Genomic DNA, 25,811 nt, shown 5'->3' with positions numbered 1-25,811 from the left:
AAAAATCCCACGTCCTGCTTCGGAGAATGATTGGTGGTTGTCATACCTTACTCTGTCTGCTTTTTTTTTAGCCGTTTTGTACCAGTTTGTAGACTTTCATGGCCGTTGGGCAGGCAGAGGTGTGATAGTAGTGGAAACTCATAATATTCCAAGGTAATACCATGGTGTTAGCGCAGTAGCTACTGTAACATTGTGAGTGAGCGTAAGTTGATTAGTCACGCCTGGAGAGTGAAGCACATGGATGGCTGTCGTGTAGAGTCAAGATTGCGAGTGACATTAAATGCCTTTCATTACTCAGGTGTTCAATGTTCCACAAACTGGGCTCAATGAAGACGTTGCTCATACTTAAGCCTACGTCACGTACGGGCTCCCACAGCCAATCTACATGCCAAAAAAAAAAAAAAGCAAACGCACGGTAGGCGTGCGTGTGACGTCCTGATTTTCGAGCCATTGACAGGCCGCAGGCCGGCCACAGAAGTTTTTTGTCATGTCAAACTAACTCTACGGGCGCTTATGTTATTTTTAGGTTGCAAGGCAAACATACGCACTTTGTATGTCTTTGTGTGGCATCCGTACGTTTTGCGGGTTTGGGCAAAATGTCTTTTTTTTTTGAGGAAGAACAAATTCGTGAAATGCTTCTTGTCAAGGTGTTCCCTCAAAGCAATCATCAGTGAAATGATCACTGCAAAGAACAGAACTTGAGGTCACTCGTTCTCTGCACTTGCTTCATCAATTGTTGTCTTAGACCTTCCTCTTTTGGAAAAGAAAACTAATTTACAGTATCACTCGGATACTGTGAACATCCAGCAGCAACACAACATTTTTGGCAAGACTACTACTTTGATGAAAAATATACTGAACCAAGTCGCTGATATCCCTCAAGAAGCATTTGTTTACTCTGCTTTAGTGTCCCCCGATGACGTCACTTCCGGAAAAAGGCTGAACCGTGAGAGCTAGTTCAGAATGTCTGGCGCCATCAACTATAAATGTCATTTTAGCGAATTTACCGTTCGCTTTAAAAAATGGAACATTGTAGAAAATAATTCCAAGCAATATATAACATATTTAAGCAACGTTGATGATTCATGTCAGGGACTCTATAAGATGTGATGGCTCCGCAAAGGGAGGTTCTGTTCATTTATATTTATAACAATGTTTAAATATATAAATATAACCCTGCCGAGGGCCTTCATTAATATGTAAAAATGAGCGCTAAAAAGCACAAGAATGCACAAGAATGGTGGCCCTCAGCCGTGACGTGTGCGTTTGATCACGTCGCTGCGGGAAGAGCTGGAGAGGGCACAGCTTTTCTTCAGATGTGATATCCTTCTTCATCCTCCGACGCCCCCGCTGCCCTTCCCGGCGCTCGTAGGTCTGGGATAATCCTTTGACAATCACCATCATGTGTTGCTTAAAAGAGACGCGCTTGGCACTCGATCACACAAACACGACGAACAGAAGCTACATGCGTGTGGAACGAGGCTGTGAAATGACGTCTTCAGTGGTGTTCTTAGAGGAAAGCATTTGCTACTTCCACAATATACCCCCCCATGAGGTGTCTCCATTTATTTGGATTTTTTTACAGAACTATGTGTTTGTTTATGTAAGATCACGATGGGCAGCTGCGGCATCTCCTCACACGTATTAAACGCACGTGACCCGAGGTCCCTCATGACTGAGTTCTTGTTCCGCCGTGAACCCGACCGGAGAGGACTTAACGGGACGATCGCCTTTATTAATGCCATTTGGGAAGCCGTCGCTCAGGGGAGCCATGCCGAGCGGGGCCCAGTGCGAAAACACCACAAACATCTTCTCGCCGCTGAGCAGGACTTGAAGAGACGCACCCGAGCGCAGTGAAGGGCACCGAATGTTCATGAGGAGCGCAGAGTCCATGTCGCCATGCGGACCGTGGACTTCCTGTGCTGGATATGTCCTCTTTTGAGCTCATTGACATACATGCTTGCATGTGGTCAGCATGTTTGATCTTGTACAGTGGGGCTCAGAGCACTAGTCAAATTTCCACATTAATGATAATCGTCACAATTCATGATTAAAATATGTAGAAAGACTCAAAATAATCCAAAAGTCAACCTCACAGCACGTTCACTGTCAGGCAACAACATTTGTGTGCGTAATAAAGACGTGTGATTTAATCAGCGTGATGGCTCCTCGCAGGTTATTAATGATAACTGTCACGATTCATAATACAAATACATAGAAAGGCTCAAAATAATCCAAAAGTCAACCTCACAGCACGCTCACTCCCAGGCAACAACATTTGTGTGCGTAATAAAGTCGCGTCATTTAAGCAATGTGTTGCTGTGACTCGCAAGCTCCTTTTGGACTCATAGCGGCTGATTTCGAGTTTGTTGTTTACATGTACTTCATTTGCCTTACAGGCTGCCGTAGCTACGGTGAACTACGTTTTTGTCTTGGGGCGTGATCCAACATGGCTACGTGAACAAACCGAGCACCGATACAACCGTTTGTTACACGCAGACGTGGGTGGAAAATCAGACTATGAAGACCCCTTTAAGCTCATTAAGAAGCCGATTTAAAAGACTAATTGAAGGATGAGCAACTCCAGAGTAATTTACAATTTCCATTCTGTGTTTTGAAGGCGACCAATCTTCATCTCCATGGCTTAAGGCTTAAGTCCACATGTTCTGCAAGTTCTCTATTTCATCTCCAAAGGTTTCTCCTTTCTTTTCTCCTCAAACGCTATTGACACATCCTCGCTATAATGACTGTAAACATCCTCCGTCTCGTACATCGCCATGTCCGTGTCGTTGAGTGGTGTCACCCCGATGATGTCACTTCCAGAAAAGGGACTGAACAGCGAGAGCTAGTTCGTCACGGGTGGCGCCGAGAACTATAAATGTCATTTTTGAGAATTTGCCATTGGTTTTCAAAAATGGAACAATGTAGAACATAATTACAGACAATATATAACATATTTAATGCCTCTTTCTCTTTTAGTTGTCGGCCATAGAATTTTCCGGTTTGTGTTGCTAATTGAAGTGAGTGCGCTATAAATAGACTTTTTTTCCATGTGAAGTGGAATCTGCAATTGACTTTTAAATAGGCTCTTCTCTTTGGAAGGTGTGTGTGTGTGTGTGTGTGTGTGTGTGTGTGTGTGTGTGTGTGTGTGTGTGTGTGTGTGTGTGCAGGTATGTACAGGCATGTGATGTCGCTTGTCGCAGAAGCTGCAGTTTTAATCAAGCGGTGGGCGAGAAGCGCCGCGACGCGTTTCCCTCTTTGAACACAATCTGCCGCGCTTTCATTGATGGGCGTCCTCTCGGCAGCACAAGATCAGCTATGAGGAATGCTTTCATTTGGAGCCTCGTTCCCCCGAGACTCGTTGGCAGCCGATTTTTCTCCATATCCTCATGTCTGGGGAACTTTTTCATATTGGGCTGAAAATGAAGATAAATACTTGCGCTGGTTTTTCATGTGGCAAACGAGGGACAAATTAACATTTTCTTTTTCGGCTCATTTATTCGCATACGCTGCATATGTTCCTCCGCCTATGGCTCATTTGGAAATGAAGAGGCTGTTCGAGTCAGCACGTTTTTTGTTTTTTTAATTTTGTCACATTTTCACACACAAGTCACTTGTGGTGACGTGGTGTCGATATGTGTCTGTTGGGGGCGTCACAAGATCTCCTGAGATTAAAACATGACAAGATTTTTCCTTCTGACTTGTGGGACGATAATAAATAAATGATTAATAACACAATAAATGAAAGTGAACTGGATCAATATATCGCCATGTGCATGCGTGTCTGTTTCCCTCGTCTCTCGCTTCCAAACAGGCAGGAAGAGGATTCACCCTGTGCATTGGTTTCATCACCTTGTCGTGTTTGTTCCATAGAACAAGGGCATGAACGGAGTGAGCCCTTTTGTCAGTCACACAGTCTCTTTGTCTGTGTGGTGGCGGGGCCACGAGCGTACACAAAGAGTGCAGAAGAGTGCAACGTAGTGTACATTAAATTAATAGATATATTGTCATGTATTTTGTATACCATTTCCATTGTACTTTTCTTAAAAGTAGTGTTAAAATCTCGTCTCGTCTCGTCTCGCCTCGTTCTCATGTACGGTCTCGTCTCGTGACACCCCTAGTGTCTAGTAGAGATTGATTAGAACGGGGGTGTTCAAACTTTTTCCACCAATTCCGCCAATTTGGTATTTTTCATTGCGTAAAAAGTATACTGGCTGTTATAATCCACTTGCATCGGTGCCGAGTGGGGCACTGACTTACCAGATTCGACACAGTCAAGGGTGCAGGAGCCATGTTGATATTTCAAATTTATGAAACTGCACACTGTCCTTAATAAACTAAACTAAAATGTATCTAAAAAGGCTCAAATCAATTCTATACTGTACGTAACAGCCTGCATCTCAACGCTGCGTTAAAGTAAACTGCACTTTTTTAAAATTTATAAAATAAAATAAAATAAAATAAACAGCTAGCATATGGGAGCTAACAACTGACGTCATGGGACACGCCTATTTCAACTATAAAGCACAAAAAAACCAAACTCCAACGCACATATCATGGTGACGTGCTCCATAGACAGTTATCCGTCTGGTCCAGCTGGTCTGGGGCGTCTTTTCCAGGTGATTTTGGGGAGGTGGAAAAAAGTTTCCATCACTGCAGGGTTTGTTAGTGCTAACAACTCTTTGTTCGTTGTGATGCAGTCCCTTGGAGCCAAGTCCTCCTGGCCATACACACCAAGCCTTTCATGCCGGCGTAATGACTAAGTTTCACTCTCTCTTCTTGCGGCCTCAGCTTCTAAAACCTGTAGCTCATCCTCCGTATATTAAGGTTCAGAAAGATAGGGTTCTGGATCCTCATTTGTCCAAAAGTGGTCAGCAGCGGCGGCTCACACAAAGTCTGCCATGATTAGTAGCAGCAAACAGACACACGCTTTCTATGCTGCTGTTGTTGACGGAAGTAGCACCCAGGAAAGACGTGCCGGTATTGTTTAAAATGCTCAAAATGCGGAAAAATACTGTAAGTATTGCATATTATCATGAAAAGACCTGTTAGTGCATGGTCACAGCATGTATGTAAAACCATAAAACCTTGTTGGAGGTTTTTTAGAGGGCTTTACAGTCAAAATAGTTACACGCATTGTTTGCTCCCTCATGCTAACTGTGTTTCTCTCTTTAGAATGCACAGAAAAGGGAAAGACGTGTTGGATTGTGGACGATTCCCAAAAAATTGCAGTTTTCTTTGAAAGCAATTACAGTCGAACCTCGGTTTTTGTACGATTTGGTTTTCGTTGAATATTTTCGCCAAAATGTTGCTTCGGTTTTTGTACCACATTGCATTTAACAAACGAGCCAGTTTGCCCTGCACAGTATCGTTCCGCGAAATGGAGTGGCCAAACAAAGCACCCTATGTGTTGCCGACTCACCGACTCATTTTTTATTGAGTGCGACTGCTAAATAAAACCACCGTGGGCCCAAAGAAAGCTGCGTCCCCGCCTCTTAAAAGTCCACTCAAGGTCACAGATATTACACATATAACATCTTCTAAATGTCTGTATTTTTATATTTGTATTTTTGTTCATTTAGCCATTTTTATGATTGAAAATGCTTAATTTGGGCCAACGATACGTACAATTTCCTTATGTACTGTACGGGTATGCATATGTTTTGACTAATAATAAGCTTTATTCAACCATGACAGAGATGATTTATTCATTTTTGACAAAGCGAGATAGAGTGAGGGTGTGATGTCGGAACTGGCATGTAGAGGAGGGACGACTGAATATATATTTTCTAGCGGGTCAGCAGGAGCCTATCCCGGCTGTCTTTGGGTGAGAGGCACCAGTCAATCACAGGACACTTGCATGGAAACATGCACTGGAACCCGCAGTTCTTGACTGTGAGGCTAACATGCTAACCACTGCGCGGACTAAAAATATTTGGCATATTTGTCTTGAAAAGCCTCCGCTCAAGATGTTTTTCTCCACAGCTTAGATAAGCTGCTTGTGAATCATCACATATTTATGTTGTCTTTCTCAAATCCAATTAACGTGATGGCGTTAACTTGGGGGCAAACGCTTTTTTGCTTTTTTTGCTTTTTTAGTAAACCTACATTGAAAGACGCTATTAGCCAGACAGATCATCTCTGCGCGAGTTGCTTGAACAGATGGATTTATGCTCTATAGATACGACTATAAATACTACATGGGATTTGCGCTTTTGCTTAAGGGACAACCGAGCTGCCAAACAGTGAAAGGTAAACTTGATGAACTGACAAAAGCGTGTTAGTGGATAAGCACAACACTCACTCCATCACATGTGACATGTCGCTCATATCCTGTAGTCAGAAACGTGTCAAAACACGCCCTCATGCTGCGTTTCCTGTTGACTGACTTGACATTTCTCACACAGCTCAACACGCGCTACAAAACGGCCGCTTTAACTTTACGGTGTTTAGCCGAATCGCCGCCAAATTTGGTACACACTTTTTGGTGACTGACAAGCACGTGTGTGTCAAATTTGAGCAAGATTGGTTGAAAAACATCAACATCAACCGCCATCAAACAAAACATCTTAGCATTTAGCAACTAATTGTGTTTGACTTAGGATTTTCATAGTCGAATCTCAGTCCTTACATTTTTCATAGTTATTTTTTTAAGAGCACCTTTAATGGCGATCCCGACAAATAAACAGATCTCATTTGCGACTTCTTCCACCTTGAAGAAAAAGACTAAAACACTCAGATAAACAAATAAACACGGTACAACAGTACCTTTATTTATTGAGCAACACGGAAAGCAGTTCACATTCACAGTTCGCTGTCCGCTACTCCTTTGTTTAGTCACGTCTCGGTGAAAATGATGACGTTGCAGTCCAAAAGTCTCTCACTGTGCGTGATGTGGAGTCGTAACTCGTCCATTTTATTCACTAAAGGCCACACATTAGCAAGGAAAACTTTCGCAATGTGGGAGTGATGTGTGTAGACGCTGGTACTTTGGAGATCTCGGCAACGAGTCGAAGATCGGTAATAAAAACTTTGGGGCTGTGAAGCTCTTGTCCAGTGTAAGATGCTACATCACACCCGATTTTGCTCCACAACTATAAATCTAGAAGAGATGCTGGGCTTCGCTGTGTGTACGCGCCGCCATCTTGCGTAAGCACATGTCGTCTGTTAAACACACACGTCATTTAAACTTAAAATTAACACAAATGAGGCTGAATTTGTATCAAAGTAGGCTGTTTATGTCAGACATCCTATATAAAAATGTATGCTCAGCAGCAGCTGTGGGCGCCCCCATGTAGTGAGGAATGGTGCAATCTTGATCACATGACATTTTCATGTGATCCGACTGCGAGATTGATACTCGAATCACACTCCTCCAAATTAGGAGCTTTTCAACTGTTTTAAAGAGCAGCATTTCTGTTGTGATGACCTTTGGGTTTACTTTGCCGACCAAACCATAAACCTTTCGGAAACCCCTCCCATTCTACGTCAGTGCCGTTTGTACAAAACATTAACCTGGGAAAAAAGGTGGGAAAAGCCAGCTTTTACAGGCAGTGCGAAAGGCTCTGTAGTTTACTTCCGATGAATTTATCGAGACCGAGTTATCCTTCTGTAACTTACGAAACCTTTTCTTCAACCCCCATCTCGGAAGTCATCTCTTCCTTTGTGTGTGTGGTGTGCTGCACACATGGAAACCCGGTTGTTAGGGGGTGGAGCGGGCTAAACTCAGATGTGTTAGCAGAAGGTGTTGTTAATTGTTACCATTAGGCCGTCGTTAATGCCGTGCTGGAGAGGCTTTAATAGGTAGCCTGTGATTCCAACAGGGCTGTCTCTGCTCTCGTGGACTTTCAACACAGCCTCGGTCTTGTAGATAGTGTCAACAAAGTGAAAATAATGATCAAATACATTTAAACATAAGCAAAAAAAACAATAGAATCAATGATAAATTCAATTCAATTGGTAATAAGCAATAATAATAATAATACACTCCTGATCAAAATTTTAAGAGCAGTTTAAAAATGGCAAGAATGTACATTTTGCACTGTTGGATCTTAAGGAGCTTCTAAGTTGAGCTTCAAAGTTGAGCAAAATGCAAAAAGAAGAAATGAGAATGAGCCAAAATATTTTTGAGTAAGCACTTTATTGCAAACAAGCATTAAAGTGAAATAGGCTGTTCATCAGCTGATCAAAAGTTTAAGACCATTGCTTAAAAAAAACAAAACCTCCCTAAAATAGAAATAAAATGTACAAAAAAGGAGTGAGTAGTGAGTAACTCTGCCATTCTTGTTCACGAGGTGAAAAATGGCTTTGGGTGTGCGTGATGCCAGTGTTTCCAGGAGGCTAGTGGGAATGTTACTCCAGGTGGGGAAGATGGATTCACTGTCTGGAACTCATGTCCATTTTTGTAAATCCATCCCCAAATGTTCTCCATTGGATTTAGATGAGGGGAACACGCAGGATGGTCCAAAAGAGTGAGCTTATTCCTCTTTGTGAAGTGCAGCGTTGTCCTGTTGAAAAAGCCAGTCATTACCACACAGACGAGGGCCTTCAGTCATGAGGGATGCCCCCTGCAACATCTCCACAAAGCTGGCTGCCGCTTGACACCCCTGTGCCACCTGGAGCTCCATTGTTCCATTGAAGGATCATGATGGTGGAAAACATCTCAGGTGGGATCTCCTTGTCATGCCAGTAACGTTGGAAGCCATCAGGACCGTCAAGGGAGAATAAAACTTTCTTCCACCTTTCAATGTCCCATGTTTGGTGCTCTCCTGCTAATTCCAAACCTTGAAGGCGACCAGGCCTTTGAAGAGCTTTTTTCTTCTTAAAAGCCTTCTCTGGCAGATGCCGTCTGCTGGTTATTGGACCGCACTCTGCACCAGTAACAACCTTCATTTACCGCGTCTTGATGGGCAGCCAATAGGATCATCCGGTGACATTTTTTTTGGGTCTACCACTTGACTTTTTTGTTCCCTGAGCCTCAGGATGTTTTTCAGACGTACTGCATCCAACCTCAGCAGCAATGGTGCGCTGCGAGAGGCTTTGCTTATGCAGCTCAACAATCCTGTGTTCAAAGAGAGAAAGCCTTTTTGCCTTTGCCATCATGACAGTGTGAACACCTCACACTAAATCACATTCAATCAACATTTTTGCCAACGATTTGCCTTTTAAAGGCTGTGCTCTTCAACTTTTGATCAGCTGATGAGCAGCCCATTTCACTTTAATGCTTCTTTGCAATAAATTGCTTACTCAAAAAAAATATTGGTTCACTCCCATTTCTTCTTTTTGCATTTTTAAGCTGTACTTAGAACCTCCTTACATCCAGCAGTGCAAAAACGTACATTCTTGCAGTTTTTCAACTGGTCTTAACATTTGGATCAGGATTGTATGTGTGCATGAGCACCGTTGTGTTCAGTGACATCTTGTGACGCCTGCTCAATAGAACGCTCGGCCTCTGCTTATTATTCATTTTCATCGCTCGGTCTTATCTCGCCTTTGTCAGCGTGGTCTTTTAATCACAGACCTTTGCTTTAACCACTCAATCGTTGTAAGCAGACGCAGCGTTCGTGTTGCAGCCACACTCATCACACGTTTCTGCACATTTCAAGCTTGATTGACTGGCACAGTAAAGATCAGGGAGTGAACAGGGGCACAAATCTGATAATAATGATCGGGGTCTTCATTATTAACAAAATGCTACTTCAGTTAACCAACTCACCTGACAGACGAGCGATGACTCACGGCTCGGCTCCTCTGCATCACGCAGCATCGCCGGTTTTCCATTGTGGTGCGTGGAGACTCATTATGTGGCCCGCTCCTGTATTTGGGGTCCAGCCATTAGGGGCCTGCGGGAGGAGGGAAATGAAGTCAACTTTGTCCATCTCACAGCCGCTGTCCACCACTTCTCCTCCTTCTCCTAATTGTATCTCATTAGCGTAGCCACGTGAACATCTCACACATTAGACTCTCAGATAAGGATCTCAATTACAGTCTTTCTGTTCCAAACCAACCACGACTGACACTCATGCTTGGCGTCCGTATTCCCGCTTCCGTGTGACACTTCTTGAAGACCTTTGAAGCAAAAAAAATGACCAAAAACTTCTGGTTATTGGAGTTTTTGTACGATGTTTACCAAATGTCTAAGGCAGTGCTTCTGAAATAGTGGGGTAAGGGGGCAGGGAGTGGGGGGGTGGGTGTTTGGCTTGTAACATTTTTTTCAAGGTTGGCAGGTCTATTAGTGTCTTCATTCATGCTGGTGGCAGCAACTCATGCAGTGGATTGTATAGATCAATAAAGAAATACTACACGTTGTCAATAGTAATTTAAATAGGGGAGGGTGCAAAAACAATATTCTGTCCCATGGAGTAGGGGGGCGGGACGGCATGGCAGAATATGATTGAGAACCACTGAGGCAGGTTGTATGCAGAATGCTGGTGTCAGCAATACTTACAGTGGTTTGTACATATAAATAAATACTGTGAGGTTCTCAATGGTACCGTGTTTCAAGTCTGGGGGGGGTTTCAAGTCAGGTTCTCAGTAACAAAAATGTCTGTCCCTGTGTTTAAACAAGAGAGAAATGTGATAAAATGTTCATGCCTGTCTGAGAAAAGTGTAAAAAGTGTACGGCGGGGGGTTTTACAGCCTTAAAACATCTAGAATCATTGTACAAAAATATAGTTGGCTACTTCGCGGATTGCACTTATTGCGGGTTATTTTGGGAACCTGTCCCCCGCACTGTACATGTATGCTTCATGTAATTCAAAGAATTTGACTGCAAACCATGGGGGGCCTGACACGTCATGACATCATCTTATTATGCTTTCACCTCTCAGTTTATTCGAAATCCAGAGCAGTGATTCTAGACTGTTTCTCAACAACGTCCATGAACGCACCTTGCGTTCCTGTCTGTGCTGTTCGCTTGCTACGCCGCCACAAGGCGTGTGCCATGTTTATGGGCGACTTAACGTGCTGTCCGTTTGACTCACAGCTGCAGATATCTGCTGGAGAAGAGCGCGCCATGAAGAGAGGACAGCGTCTCATCCACGCAGCTCTTGTTGTGTTGCAAACCCTCCCTTTTAAATCTAAACTATTTCAGAAGTTTGAGTTGAAAAAAATTCCGTAATTTGGGTCGCCACGGAGACACCGGTCTTGCAGCCAAACCAATTGAGAACCACTGATCTGGAGGATGCACAGCGGGACACATTCTGCTCGTCGACAACCACGCATTTCCAATTTAGGGGGATTAGTTTTGAATATTTATAGCCCAGCGTGAGTCTTGAATATTAAATAATGAGGTGACTGTCAGGTAGAGTCATAAAGCTCCTGTTAAAATGGTCGCCTCCAGCCTGTTAGCAGCAGCCAGCAATTTGACGGCAACCCCCGGTGGTCAAAGACGCGCCGCAAAAATCCAGAGACGTATTGGCAGGAGGGTCCAGGATCATCACAGCTTGTTCATTCAGTCCGTCTCCGCCTCCATCCTAATGGGCACCTACTGTATTTTGCATGCCCAAATGCTCCCAGGTGATGCTCTTATTGCCCCGGTTCACCGGATCGATGGGGGTCGCCCCCTGGAGACCGCAGCCATTGCTGACAGAGACAATATACTTGTACACTCGCTCATCAAGTCTGCACATATTGATTGCAGGGGGTGCATGGAGAGGTTGCAGCAACACCTCCTCTCCACACAACACCTTGTTTTCCTCTCTTTCAGCACCGTAGCTTTTATATAGCAACGTCATTTTCAGCTTGTGGACCCGCCGACAGTTCTTTTTCCACAGAGGGGATGGACTCGGCCCAGGCTTGCTGAGGACGAATGTCAAAAAATAGCTCAATTGCAGGCAGAATGAAAATACCGTGTTCCAGGGAAGTGTGCGACCACAAGGGAGAGTCTAAATTGGACACCTCTGCAGAGGTGTGTGAAGTAGTGTTTTGTCTCTTTCCGCGTACACGAAAGCGAGGGGAGGTTATGGTGGATGTCTGTGGCTGTCATGGCGCACTGGGAGTAAACAGACTTAAGGGAGGGGGGGGGAGTATTGTGGTGAACTCAGGGGGGCTGTCACCAATTGTCACCATGAGTCTTCTAGTTTTTTTTGCGCGTGGTGAGAAATAACCCAGCCTAAAAATAGATGTTTGTGTGGTTGAGGCGTAGTGACTGAACAGGCCTGCGCCCGTCGCCAACGGCCGCGGTGTCTCCATCTTGCCGTGAGTCACGTTCTACTCGGACATTGTCAGTACGAAGACGAGAAAGCGTGAACACTCTGTCACATCTTCGGCCACATTGCAAACACAAATTTACAGTAAGTAATTTATCTCAAAGAAGTATTAAAGTGAAATAAGCTGACCAAAAGTTTAAGAGCAGAGCCTTTAAACGCCAAAATGTTGGCAAAAATGTGGATTGAATGTGATTTAGTGTCAGGTATTCACACTGTCATCATCTCTTGATGGCAAAGGCAAAACAGCTTTCTTTCTTTGAAGGCGGCGGGATTGTTGAGCTACATAAGCAAGGCCTTTCGCAGCGCACCATTGCTGCTGAGGTTGGACACTAGACAGTCATTTCAAATTTCTTCAAACATCCTGAGGCTCATGGAACAAAAAAGTCAAGTGGTAGACCCAAAAAAATGTCACCGGACGATCCCATTGGCTGTCCGTCAAGACACGGGACCATCCTTGGCCCAAATGAAGGTTGCTACTGGTGCAGAGAAGTATTTTAAGAAGAAAAAAGCTCTTCAAAGGCTTCATCGTCGCAAATTTGGGCAGGAGAGCACCAAACATGGGACATTCAAGATTCAAGAGTTAAGAGTTTTATTGTCATATGCACAGTAGAACAGGTAGTTCTGCCATGCAATGAAATTCTTGTTCTGTTCATTCTCCCAACAGAAAGAAAGAAAGAAAAACACAAGAAAATGAATGAGAACAGGAGAAACATTAATAACAATAAATTAAGCAACAACAAGAGTAAAGACATTAGCTTTTCCAAAATGGGGACTTGGAAGAGCCTTCAAAGCACATTTCATGTTGCTGTAGACTTGGTACAGGATGCTATTTGCCCTCGGACAAACAAAACACAAATATACTTAATAATCCTTATTACTAGTTTTACATTTTTATAAAAATTCAACCTTGGTGGGGATCTGCACTCTACTGAATGACCTTCTGGTTTTATATGGTCTTCAAGGTATTGCTAAAACAACACATCTAATGATGGCCAAAGACTTTTGCACAACCCACATATCCAATTCAAAACAGGAGCATGTCCCTTATTATGCATTTGCTGGTAACATTCGGGGAGAACAGTCCCGAGGCTCTGTGTCCACAAGACGCCAAAGTCCGATCTCCCCGGCAAGCGGCAAATGTCCCCAGCCGGACCGCCGAGTCCGGTGTATCCTCCGTCCAGCACACACAGCACTCTCCAATCTCACGTAGAGCTGCAATCCTTGCTCTCAGCTCGTCCATCCTGTCCTCGAGAGAGCGGACGCTGGCCAGCAGCAGGCTCGACAGCGGTGGCCCAGTCGCTACAGCCTTTAGCCTAGCATGCAGGCCGCCCCTCCTGCCTCGCCGCTGGGCATTCAGCTCACCAGGCCCGCAGGCTGCTGCGTCCTCCCGACGCTGAAGAAAGCCATTCCAAGAAGCTGATAGAAAGAATTGAAAGGTGGAAGAAGGGATGGATGGCAAGGGAAGTTGACAAAAATGGACATGAGTTCTAGACAGTGAAGCCATCTTCCCCACCTGGAGTAACATTCTCACTAGCCTCCTGGAAACACTGGCATCAAGCACACCCAAACACATTTTTCACGTCATTAACAAGAATGGCACAGCTACTCATTACTCACTCCTTTTTTTAACATATTATTTCTATTTTAGGGGGTTTCAGGGTTTGTTTTTTAGCTATGGTCTTAAATTCAAACAGCTTATTTCATTTTAATGCTTTGCAACAAATTGCTTACTCCAAAAATATTTTGTCTCACTCCCATTTCTTTTTGTATTTTGAAGCCAACAGTGCAAAATGTAAATTCTGGCAATTTCTCAACTGCTCTTAAAATTTGGATCAGGATTGTATTTGGTTACAGCGCTGAAGTCTGTCAACAATGAGGACGATCGAAGAAGGGCCCAGAATGAAAGCACACACAGTCTGTGAAGCAGTTGTTGTAGAAAGTGAAAGTTACTTTTGTGTAGAAGTGAAAGATAATCGCGTGAGTGAGAATAATGCATCCATTGGTGGATGAGTTAACTGTGAGTGTTGTGACACTCTAGTTGTGCTGTGTGAGTGGCGGTGTCATAGTTGTGCTCCTGTGTTCCTGTGGGAAGCTAGCTGGCTGAAATATGCTAAGCTATCAGCCTGGACCTTAGAGAACAATAATAATATGTAACAGGGTTGACTAGACTGTGTGTTTATTAGGTGTCCTCAAAGGCCAATTAGTTTTATTTTATTTTAGTTTTATTTGCTGTGATCACACAGTGATCAGTTCCTCTTGTATGACAGTTAAGAATGTTGAAATATTACTGAAACCATTGCCTGGACAGCTAATCAAGGTTGTTTGAACTGATTTCTATGTTTTTGATACGATCAAATACAAGCGGAGCTGTAAATCCATCACTATTAGAGACCAGTGAGGAGTGATTCATGGTATATTGACAATAACGTATCCGTTGTCAGAGTTACGGCTCCCATTAGATTTAATGCAAACAAAGTAAAACTGTGTCCTCCGCCATTGTCATTTTTATGTCTTGACTCTTTGTTCATGATCCTCGCACGTCTCCCGGCGCTAATACGCTGGCCGTAAGCCCAAACGACCTGATCAAGCGAGACGAAAAGGCTTGCTGATGTCTCGTTTTAAAAGTAGACCTCATTTCCTACGCCGAGTGTTCCGCTTGTGTTTCGTATCGTAGTGTTGCAACGAATCGAACTGCAGGGCCGTTATTATAGCGCCTATTTTTCTCTAACTGGTAATTCTATTGATGCTGCGCGCTCACAGAGCAGCTGCTCCAGGTCAAAGACACTACAAAGCCCCGTGAGACATTCCCCCTTTATATACGTATGTGTCCCTCCATATAGCCTCCCCCCATACATACAATACTCTTTTGTGACCATTTCCTCTGCCTTTCATCGCGTGTGTCAACACACTATATCTACCACCTGAGGAAAGCAACAATTATGAGCGTCATTTTGATTGCTGCAATTACAACTCCCGCACTAACTCCTGGGAGGATGCACGGCCAGCCATAATACTTTTTATTGATTTACCGGGGAATTGTTGCAGGCAGAAGGGTCAAGCTAACTTTGACGGGATTAAAGCAAGACGACATGCCTTCCCGTCCATGAAATCATCTCACACCCCAACCCGTTAACTTGCTTATTATGTGAACGGTGCATTTTCATGGCCGCTATCTGTCGTTTTCCTCGACGAGATGACGAAAAACATGATTGGCAAAGCTTGATTCATTGGAAAATGGTCACTGGAGTGGTTTAGACGCTCCATTTAACATTCACTGAGGCGCAAACAGTTGGGAAGGGAGCTCAATACGGCAAATGAATACCTCCGCCCACCTCCCTGAGCTATTCTTATTGATGCACTCGGCAACAAAGTGGAAAAACGACTAAGTTATTGTGTCAAGTGCCAGTAGTTTTTGCGCAGCCCTCCTCAAAAGCAAACTAAAAAGAGGGCAAGGTGACTTTTGCCTAAGTCAACATTTTGGATTCTTTAGGATACATTTTTGACTTGGCCAGTTTAACAAGCTGCTTCAGCAAGCAACAGAATCTCTAGAAGCAGAAGAAGCTCTAAACATGGTTCTTGAATCAGTTTCTACTGGTGAGTGATAAGGTTTACTAGCGTTCCAGCATTCTGACAATCAAAGGGAGGAAGTTCCAGGACCTTCAGTCCACCAAACATGCGATGCCAGTCCAGTGTCGTCACTTCAGTGACAGTACAAAAACCCAGCAGAGAAGAGCTGGAGGGGTGGAGAGGGACATCCCTCCTCGGTGTTGGATTTACCTGACATTCCTTTAATTTAACTCAGGGTAATTTCAGTTTTGAGTTGGCACTGTGTGTGCTACGGTGCTAACATTACACTCACACTTTAAAGGAAAAGGGCAAAAAAGTGAGAAAAAAGTAGTAAAAAAGGAATGAGATTGAAATGTCCCTTTGAAAGAGTGACCCATTCTATAAAGTGCGCATATAAAGAGCGTTGTGCGCTAATGCGGTGTGTCTGCTCCCTCAACCCCAGCAGCTCCCACAGAGACGCACAGCCACGTAAGTGGCGACATGTTGACTTAATGATAGGTTGTCGGGAAGATCACGCCCAATCAAACAATCTGAATGCGGGCGGGGATTAGCGTAGAGTGCTGGGAAGAAACACAGCACCTCATTCTTGTCGTATGATTAAAACATTCCAGCAAGAGGCGAATTTTGATTAAAGCAGGACGGTTAATCGAGCTCCCTTCTCCCTGGTGAGGCGAAATATAGATTATTGGTCAGTGAATGATATGCATGGCCTAAAATCTAAAATCCGCCTGGCTTCTGGTCTCCAAATGTGACTTTTTACCACAGCGACATTTTGTTTTTAAAACAAACAAGCAATGCGGTTAGTTTGGAGCTCCTTTTTGTCCCAGAGGGAAGTGGATATCACGATCATGGGGTGCGTACTAACTTTTTCAAGTGTCACTGATCAATTTTGCTCTCTTGTTGTCGTGATACTAATGATGTCTTGTCCTCCAAACTTTATTTGTGTGTGGTGTCTAATAAACATAAAGCCTTGTGATGGTGATGCTATCACAGGGGTCTCCGAGCTCGCCAGCTGATTTTGAGTAGCTCACCTAAGGGCCAAAGAATATTTGCGTCAACTCTTAGTAGTTTTTTATTACTGTTCAATTCAGACTTCTGCCTTTGACAGCTCTAATAGTGAAGGAAGTTGGACCCCCCTGCGACCTGGACACTCTAGTTATTCTCTTTGAACTTAAGCACCATACATTTGTATTTCATAGACATATTTACAGTCAAACCTGTCTATAGCGGCCACTGAAGGGAAACAGCAAAAGTGGCCACTATAGACAGGTGGCACCTATAGACAGGTTGGCGGCCATTTTGAATTTGTGCACGCACATATTAACATGTTCACACAAATTAAAAATTTTGTGTTTAAAAATAATTTTACAAATTAAATCAAAGAAGGTAATAAAATTATAAAAATCTAAGTAGCGGAGAAATATTTTTAAAAATTAATTTCCATCTTTGATTTTTTTTTAAACATGATTTTAAAAGCAAGAAATAAAAATTTTAGTCAACGAGCCCGAGGATGTATGTACAGGATACGCGTGAAGCAGTCAGGAATGGGTGTGTGCTTCAACAATTGAGTGCGGAGGAGGTGCGAAGATCGTTGTAAACTAACAATACCATCGCTCCTTTCTTATTGAATGGGCTTCTAATCTCTAATTAGTCAGCAATTAAGTGATACTGTAGATGTTTTATTCAGGTGTTTTGGCTATTTTAGAATGTATTCACGGCATTGCAAAGTGGGAAGATTACCGTTTTGGCCGTCATTGAATCTTTTCAGGGCGGCATTGCAAAGTAAGAAGACGGCTTTTTTATGTCGAACTAGGACTCAGTAATTAAAGTCTACACATGACGGCTTCATTGCTTAAAAAACAAAACTTTTTTGTGCATAAAGCTTCTTCTTGAGTCAGCAAGTCAGCAGATATTGACCAAGGGATACAAAATGGGTGGCCGCTGGCCGCGTTAGACAGGTGACCGCTATACACAGGGTCTATAACATGTAAATTTTCTGCGGGGGGATTTTTCAGTGGCCACTATAGGCAGGTGGCCGTTATATACAGGTGGCCGCTAAGACAGGTTTGACTGTATTTATATTGTTTTATTCTGTTTATTTTGTTATCTGGAACTAAAAAACTAATTATTCAACAGTTTATTTCCCATGTATTAATATTACTACAAAACATGCATCAAATTAAATGTTAGTCCTTCATGTATTTTATCTGCATATTTACATTCCTTGACCATGAAAACATATCATGGAAGGGTTTCAATGACTTTAGGGATGCTAACAATGCTAACATGGTAACATTAGCATGCTAATACATAGCGTAATAGAGCGAAGTGTTTCCACAAGTGCCTACCTCTGAAAATGCAAAAAATGTTAGTAGAATTATGTTAGCATGCTAACACCTAGCATGATAGCGGTAAGTGTCTGCTTAAGTTCATAATCATGAAAACAGCAAAAAAAATGCTAGCATGCCGAAAATGGTCCTCGCAATGTTAAAGAATCACTTTAAAAAATTCCTGGATCCAGACGGTGATCGGGATCACCCGCAAAATGTAATCAGTTCTTCTATATCCCTTTTCTGACAATCCTAGGTGACTATAAGGGTGTTATTTCATGTCTCGAGGGCTCTAATAATGTTAAGAAGGTTGTAAACAGGTTTTCTGTGCCCTAACTATGAAAATATTCCTTTAATAAAGAAGGAACCCTACTTAGTGGAAAGTGACTTATCATGGTCGGGTCTGGAACCAATTAACCGCCATAAACGAGGGATTAATGTAAACGGCACGGCCATAATTCCAGCATTTACGATAATTATACATGAAGTAGGGCAATTCAACAGCAAATAGCAGGACAATGTCAAGCTGCGGGGAACCAGCCTCTTGAAAACCTAAATGGAAACCTTTTTGACTATTTTACGAGGTCCAAATGGCTGCTGAAAAAGGTCATGAAGGCATTTTGCACGTGCGCTACTGTATATCTGCCAAAAGCAATCATCAGTATGCAAGGTCTGCTGCGGCGGTGCGGAGCCACCTGCAGCTTTGTAACTCAAAAGACAATAGGAGGCGGCAATGAGCGGCTGATGCCGCACTAATGAGCGAGATGATTGGCTGTTGTCGCTGATGGGAATGAGTACCTGCGGGCCCTCGCAGCTGCGGGGTCTTGCGCTTCTAACACCATAAATCTCAACAAGTTAGTAAGATAAACGTTAGCGGGTGGAATGCAGCCATACACCGGCACACGCCTTCCCCTTTTCTCTTATCTGTGACAACATCCCTCGGAGATGCGCGTGTTTGTGTGTCCACAATGGAGTCAACTGTCTTTGTGTTGGTTTCTCTGCTCGTTTTGAAGGCAGGTTCAAGGAGATGGGACCTCATTTGCATAGCGGGCCGCAGGGCTGCTGTGTGTGTGCGCGTGTGAGATGCCAGGTGATTCATTCCAGCGCCTATTTGGTCGAAAATTAGATTAAAACCACTCAGTCAGCCCAAATCGCACTGACCTCAGTGGAAAAGGCGCCGTGGGAGCGTGGCTTAAATCGTCCAAAATGGCTCTCGCCATCGCCCGCCCCTGAATAGGCCAGGCGCTGTTTTTCTGGTGCTCAGCCATGGCAACGCGTAGGTCGGAAGGAATCACATTGATGCATGCGGGACACCAGACAGCAACAATAAAGAAAAGAGAAAGTAAATTCAAGTGAACACCCGGAGACTGTAAGCTTCTACTCCTGAAAAGGGTGAAAATTTGACTGTGTTTTTGGGGGGGAATGAAAGGATGCAACTTTGCCACTTTGATATTTGTAAATGTGCTAGGAAGTTCTATATATTTCAAGAAAAAAACTGCATCTTAGCTTAATGATACTGTATATGTGAAAAAAGGCTATTATTAATATCGACTTGACTCTTTTTTTCGCATTTTTGCTGTTTTTTTTTTTTATTTTCAAAATTTTTCAACTTTCTTCTAAAGCAATCTTTGTAAATTTTCTTCTTGTAATATTATGACTTTATTTCCATAATATTTTGACTTTATCCCCACATTATGACTTTTTCCCCCAGTCGAATTTTTAAAATATTCCAACTTTATTTTGTTCATTACTCATGATATTACAACTTTTAAAACAGTGTTTTTAATGTTTCAACTTTATGCGAATAAAATTACATTATTTTTCCTCCTAATATTACAAGGTTATTCTCCTGAAATTGCGACAATTTTTGTCATTATAATGTCTTTCTTTACTTTAATATTTCAGCTTTATGCAACTAAAATGACATTATTTTTCCTCCTGGTATTACATTGTTATTCCGATAAAAGTACAACTTTTTCTTGTTAGATTCAAACTTTTTTTCTCTTAATATTTTGATTTATTCTTATAAAATGACTGCAGATTTTTCCATTTTTGCTGTTATTTCCGTAAGAAATTATATTTTTAGAGTCGTGGGTCGCAAATGGCCCCCAGGCTGCATTTTGGACACCCCTGACTTAGTGGCTCAGTGCACTTTAGTACAAAACACCTGCTGTAACTTTAGAGTCTTTAGCTGAGTCACCACCAAATTTGGTACACATTTTTAGGGGACGGACAAGCACATGTGTGTTTTTGAGCGGGACTGGTTGCAAAACATGGCCGCCATCAAGCAAAACGTCGGTCTTTCCAGCTAATTGTAAGTCTTTGACCAATTGTGCAAAGATTGTAAAACTTGAAGGCTATCTGGCGCCACAGATGTCACTTCCAGTCATGTACTGTGATGTATTAACTAGCATTATAGTTAATAGGCATGGTCATCAGTGCGACCTAATACTTCTGCAGGGATTGATCTAATCAATTTTGCACACCGCCGCCCACTAAATCATACCACATGTCCTCGTCCATGTCCTCGATCTGGGAACCACAAGCAAGGAGGAGAAATATGCAAGGTTAATGTCCCCTTTCGATAAAAATATGGTCTAATATTTATAACCCCCCCACATTCTATATGGCAGAGGAGAGTAGGTATGCAGACGGACGCATAGATGCGGATGGTAATGCAAGTTTAATGGCCTCACATGGGAGCGCATGCAGTATGTGTGTCTATGAACGTGTGGAAGACGCAGTGCTACGTTAGCAAAGTGAGTGCGTGTATGGCAATGTGATATTCCCATCTTGTCCAATACACTTTAGCCATCACGAGCTGTCATTTTGTCATGAGGCTGAAGTGGAGGTGTTGGAAGTTCTATCAGATGTTAGAACCTCATCTCTCTTCCACGCCGCTTCACACTCTCACCGTGACTGCCACGCTTTCTCACCAAGCGCAGGCAGCCTTGCCTGGCCCTTCATTAGCCTTTGTTAGGCGCTTTGTAGGTTGTTTGTTCAAGTTAGTTAAGCAGTCATACAGTCAGTTAGGCAATGAGTTAGTCGGTTAGTCAGTTGGTTGGTTTGTCGATCAGTCAGTCAATACTGTCAGTCAGTCAGTCAGTTATTCAGCCAATTGGTCAGTCGGCCAGCTAGTTAGCAGGCCAGTCGGACAGATAGTCAGTCAGTTAGTTGGTTGATTAGTCGGTCCGCTTAGTAAGTCAGTTGGTCTGTGAGTCAGCCAGGTGATTAATTTGTTTGTTGGCCCGGTAGTTAGATTGTAGTAGATTGATTGTCAGTTTTGCAGTTGGTTAGCCAGTCAATTACTTACATGCAGTCAGTCAGTTAATTTGTTAGCTTGTTAGTCAGTCGGTTGGTTAGACAATTAGTCAAGTAATTAGTTGGTTTGGTCAGTTATTTAGTTGCTTCATCAGTAAGTCAGAAAGTGAGACGATTAGTCAGTCAATCAATGATTTGGTCGATCTGGTACTTAGTAGGTCAGTTACTGAGTCACTCAGTCAGTCAGTATAAATATTTGGTTGGTCAATTATTTACTTAATCGGTCGATCGATTCATTTGAGTTAGTTGAGTTACTTCGTCACTTAGTTGGGTTTTAAAAGCTTCTTGAGAGGAGTTTATTTTCTGTTTTTGTTGAAATAGCATCCAAAGAACGGAGCTAATGCAAAGTATGGTGTGAACTCATCCTCCCTCTTTCTCTGTGTGTTCACAGGAGAGGAAGCTGTCGGCCTTCCCAATTATTGAGATTTGTGCGTCGGTCGTCGCCAATTACATGGTGCCGCTGTCCCGCCAGACTGATTTCTTTGTTCCAGAGGTGAGGGATGAGGTGAAAGCAGACGTGAAAGAAGACGACTCTGATGAAGACAGAGGAACTGACATCACAGGTAATGCACGACAATCGTTTATGCGCATAAGACGCGCTGATCTCCGCCATTTGTGATGCTGAGCGGAGTCTACATTTCTTTGGCTGAGGGCTCGTCCCTGCGAGCGAGGTTTGATTCCGCTCTGGCGGCGACGACGGCTCGCATCAGGTTGCAAAGTAACAGAAGAAATGCTTGACACAACACCGCTCGCCCTCTTGCCCGTGATGGACGAGGACATGAAGATAAATGAGATTTTGTAATTGTTCTGTCGCTGCAAGTATGTGTGACGGGCCGCACGGCGCAGTAGCGGCTGCACACCTGCTGGATGGACTGCCGGCGTACAAAAGGCTAAAGAAACGACGCCATCGGCTGACCTGCTGAGACGTTACAACACAATATCAAATAATAATCAATGAATAATTTAATGAAGATATATACATTTCATTACAATTCCATAAAAATAGAAGCATCAATCACCCCCAACCCCCCCACCCCCATTTCAGTGTAGTGAAAAAGAAAGTACAAACCTTAGTTGGTGTTAATACTTGGTGTTAACGTGTCGTCAATGAGCGGCCTATAACACGACAGACTGAGCAAGACGTGTTTTAATAGCCGGGCTTCGGTGCTATTTCATTCATTCGTGTTATTTCTACCATTTTTTCTGGCATCCAACGTGTCGGACGTTAAACAGTGGCTGCCAGCATTTATTGCGCAGTATGAACAAACCAAATAGGAGGCCGTTAGTTAGTTGAAGCAACTGCACATCACTCTTAAAGACATATTTGTGCCTTTTATGCTCCTTTTGCCAAACACTTAACAACCCAGAAGCCTTTTAGTGCTCACAAGAGGGCAGGGAGGGGAGCCTTTATGCTGGCTGGTGGAGACAACCTAAATGGACTCTAAAGTGACGAGCAATTACATCCAGTTTGTATTCCACCTGCAAAACTACAACTTCAAGTCATCAAGTAGGAATTTGTGTATTCTATACACGATACATGCTTTCTCCTGGTGACACGCTGTCTTAGCGAGGGTGGCATCAATCAGCACTGCTAAGCTAACAAGCCAGCGGTGGAAATCCCTGTGGGTTCACCTGGGGGATAGCCTTCGCCTCCACGTCCTTCATCCCCGCCGGCCGCCTTGACCACGGAAACACGCCGCCAGGCACGGTGGCAAAACGATGCGCTACGAGAAGCTTTTTCATCTTTTGGACGACACAAATGAGGCCCTCTTGTAAATCAGTGGGCTGGTGGGCATGACTTGTACACATCGTGTGTGTGTTTAGGATGAATAAGCACTGGATCAGAGGGCATCATTAGAGGCTGGACCACCTTTTGCTCTATCTTGACAAAGATAATTAGGGCTGCCCCGAGAGCCCCACAATCCATGGGCGGCCCTCTTTTGCACAAAGGGGCGCATTTTTTTCAAATGCGCAAAGGATGTGCATGCCCTGCGCCAAAAATTCACCAAAAACACCCCCAAAAATGTCCCCACCCACCTGTCAGTCACTGGTGGTGTAATGGTACAGCTGCTGCCTTTTAAGGCAGAGGGCACGAGTGTGCTCCCAACCCCAGACAGACTTGATCAAATTCAGTTAATGTGTTATTATTATACACTAAAAATAGAGAGACAGAAATAATCCTGCATTCACGCACGCCCATAACTGAAATAACGCCAACATGCGCGCGGCAGAGTAGAAGACAAAGGACAACGTCACTCTTGTTGTTTTTGGATGGCAGTGGGTCAAGGAAAAGGAAAGTGACAGTGAAAAGTGACTTGTAACCGTAACGTGCTGAAAAAGTGGAGAAACACTGATGGACATTGGCGGCATGCTCGGTCCACGACGCTCAAACTCCGCAACCGTCATGAACGTTCACAGGGCCAGATTAAAAACCTTCAAGGTGCCGTGTATACTTTTCCCGTGTCTGGCAGTGACGTGCGGCCAGGGAGGCAGGTGAGGCTCTGCCTCAAAAAACAATATCAGAAAGTAAATCATATTTGTCCATTGAACTGTATTGTAAATGCATTTTCTGTATTATTCCAATTCTTTTTAACATTTTCTTAAGTAAAAATAACTGAATTTGCACGTCCTGATCAAATGCAGTGAAGAAACCTAAGGTGAGGCCGGTGACGTGCAGTCAGGGGGGGCAAGAGCCTCTCTTGTCATGATGAAAACAAACCCAAAACTGGCTAATAACGTAAAATAAATGTTAATCTTTGTCCATTGAACTGTATTATAAATGCATATTTTGGTATGATTCCAATCGTTTTTAACATTTTCGTAAGTAAAATCACAGAGTTTGATGAAGTACAAAGAAGAAAGCTAAGATGAGGCGACCGTGAGCGTGGCTTCTCGGCCGAGTGTGCACAGTTGGAGGCTGGATTGTCAGGATGTGGCCAATCATGAAATATTTCAGAATCATACACCGTTATTATTATTATTATTATCATACATGACTTTCTACAGCCCGTGTAATGTCTTTCATGTAAACGTGACATCGTTATTCTTGCTAATCAGACGATAAAATACATAGAAATGTAGGGATGTGCCGATCCGCTGTATTTGTGAAGATCGGATAATATCAGCTTCCGTCACGAGATCGGGCTGATCCGTTTGCCGTATCACATTCGTACCTCTGAGCCACACTCCAGCATGGTAGGTGCGGTAAAACACCTCAAAGCCACTCGACTCCCGCCAACCGCAAGAAGAAGAAAGCACGACACTTCCATGCAGACATGTCCGCGATGTACCGTGCTGAAGTTGGACATTCGGCTCCCTTCGTTCCCTCTCGCTGTGCCCGGACTGCTGCGTCATGGTGTGGGGAGCTGGCACGGGAAGTGCCGCTCTGGTTGCTAATCAGAGGGACCGCACAAACACTACTAAACATGTCGAAACGGCGGCACAAAACCTTGGAAACTCCTCTGTTACGGAGCGTGAATGGAAGCTAGCGGGGTTCGCTGGGTTTAGCTAGTGCAGCTGTGTGTGTGTGTGTGTGTGCGTGTTTGTGTGTGCGTGCAAATCAGACGGGATGAGTATATTTTCAGCGTGTTGTGTTTTCCTGCTTTAACGTAAGGACCATTTTACAATGCCACTGACGGCGTACAGGTTAGCGAAAAAAGACAAGAGGCGCGTTTATTCTCGCACCCGCCGCGTATCAACTGTCAATTGCCATTCGCAACACACACAACACATTCCGGCCTTCAAAATAAGAGCGCTCTTTGTCACATATGCCTAATTGTGTAAACTAAATAAGGGTGTCATTAAAATATCTTTCATTAATAACGCGATTGGAATTACACCTGTGACTCCATCTTCCTTAATCACAAGCACGGGCATCCAGCTTGTTGAAGAGCTTCTGAGGCTGACATCCCATTAGGAAAGTTAGCTAACCCAAACAGCACACAGTCTATGGCGGTCAAATAAGTGGCATCTTAGCTGCCAAGGTGGTGGATGATACACACAAGCTCACCAGGAAGTGATCAGACTTTTACAACAAAGTATCAGAATTTTCCTGGAGAAAGAAAGGCTGCATGTATACATCGTCGAGGTGTAGAACGGCGCTGCATCATTCTGAGGGCTGTTTCTAATATTTTGGTGAGATAAAAGATGAAAAGTGAGCATTATTATCTTTGTCACGGCTTAATTAGTATTTCATGAAGTGACCGGATGAAGATGACTAAGTACAGGACGAAGTGCATGTTGATGATCCTAAAGCGCTCTCTCCTCCCACGTGTAAACATCCACGATTTTACTCTTTTCTCCCTTCACTCGTCTGCTGCCTCTTGTCCAATTATCTCCTTAAGCGTCCTCTCCTTTGGCTCCAACACTTTGAGGAACAAGATCT

General features: G+C 43.5%; 1 protein-coding gene across 1 annotated transcript in view; it reads left to right on the top strand.

The window, feature by feature from the left end:
* tex264a (testis expressed 264, ER-phagy receptor a) overlaps nucleotides 1-25,811 on the top strand; it is a 96,488-nt gene that overhangs the window by 59,456 nt on the left and 11,221 nt on the right. Inside the window, exon 3 of the mRNA XM_054784764.1 lies at nucleotides 21,819-21,990. Within this exon, the coding sequence (XP_054640739.1) occupies nucleotides 21,819-21,990 (172 nt within the window). The remainder of the gene's footprint in view (nucleotides 1-21,818; nucleotides 21,991-25,811) is intronic.

Source organism: Dunckerocampus dactyliophorus, chromosome 8 (genome assembly GCF_027744805.1).
Source record: "Dunckerocampus dactyliophorus isolate RoL2022-P2 chromosome 8, RoL_Ddac_1.1, whole genome shotgun sequence".
Lineage (NCBI taxonomy): Eukaryota > Metazoa > Chordata > Actinopteri > Syngnathiformes > Syngnathidae > Dunckerocampus > Dunckerocampus dactyliophorus.
This window is presented reverse-complemented; position numbering and strand designations above follow the sequence as displayed.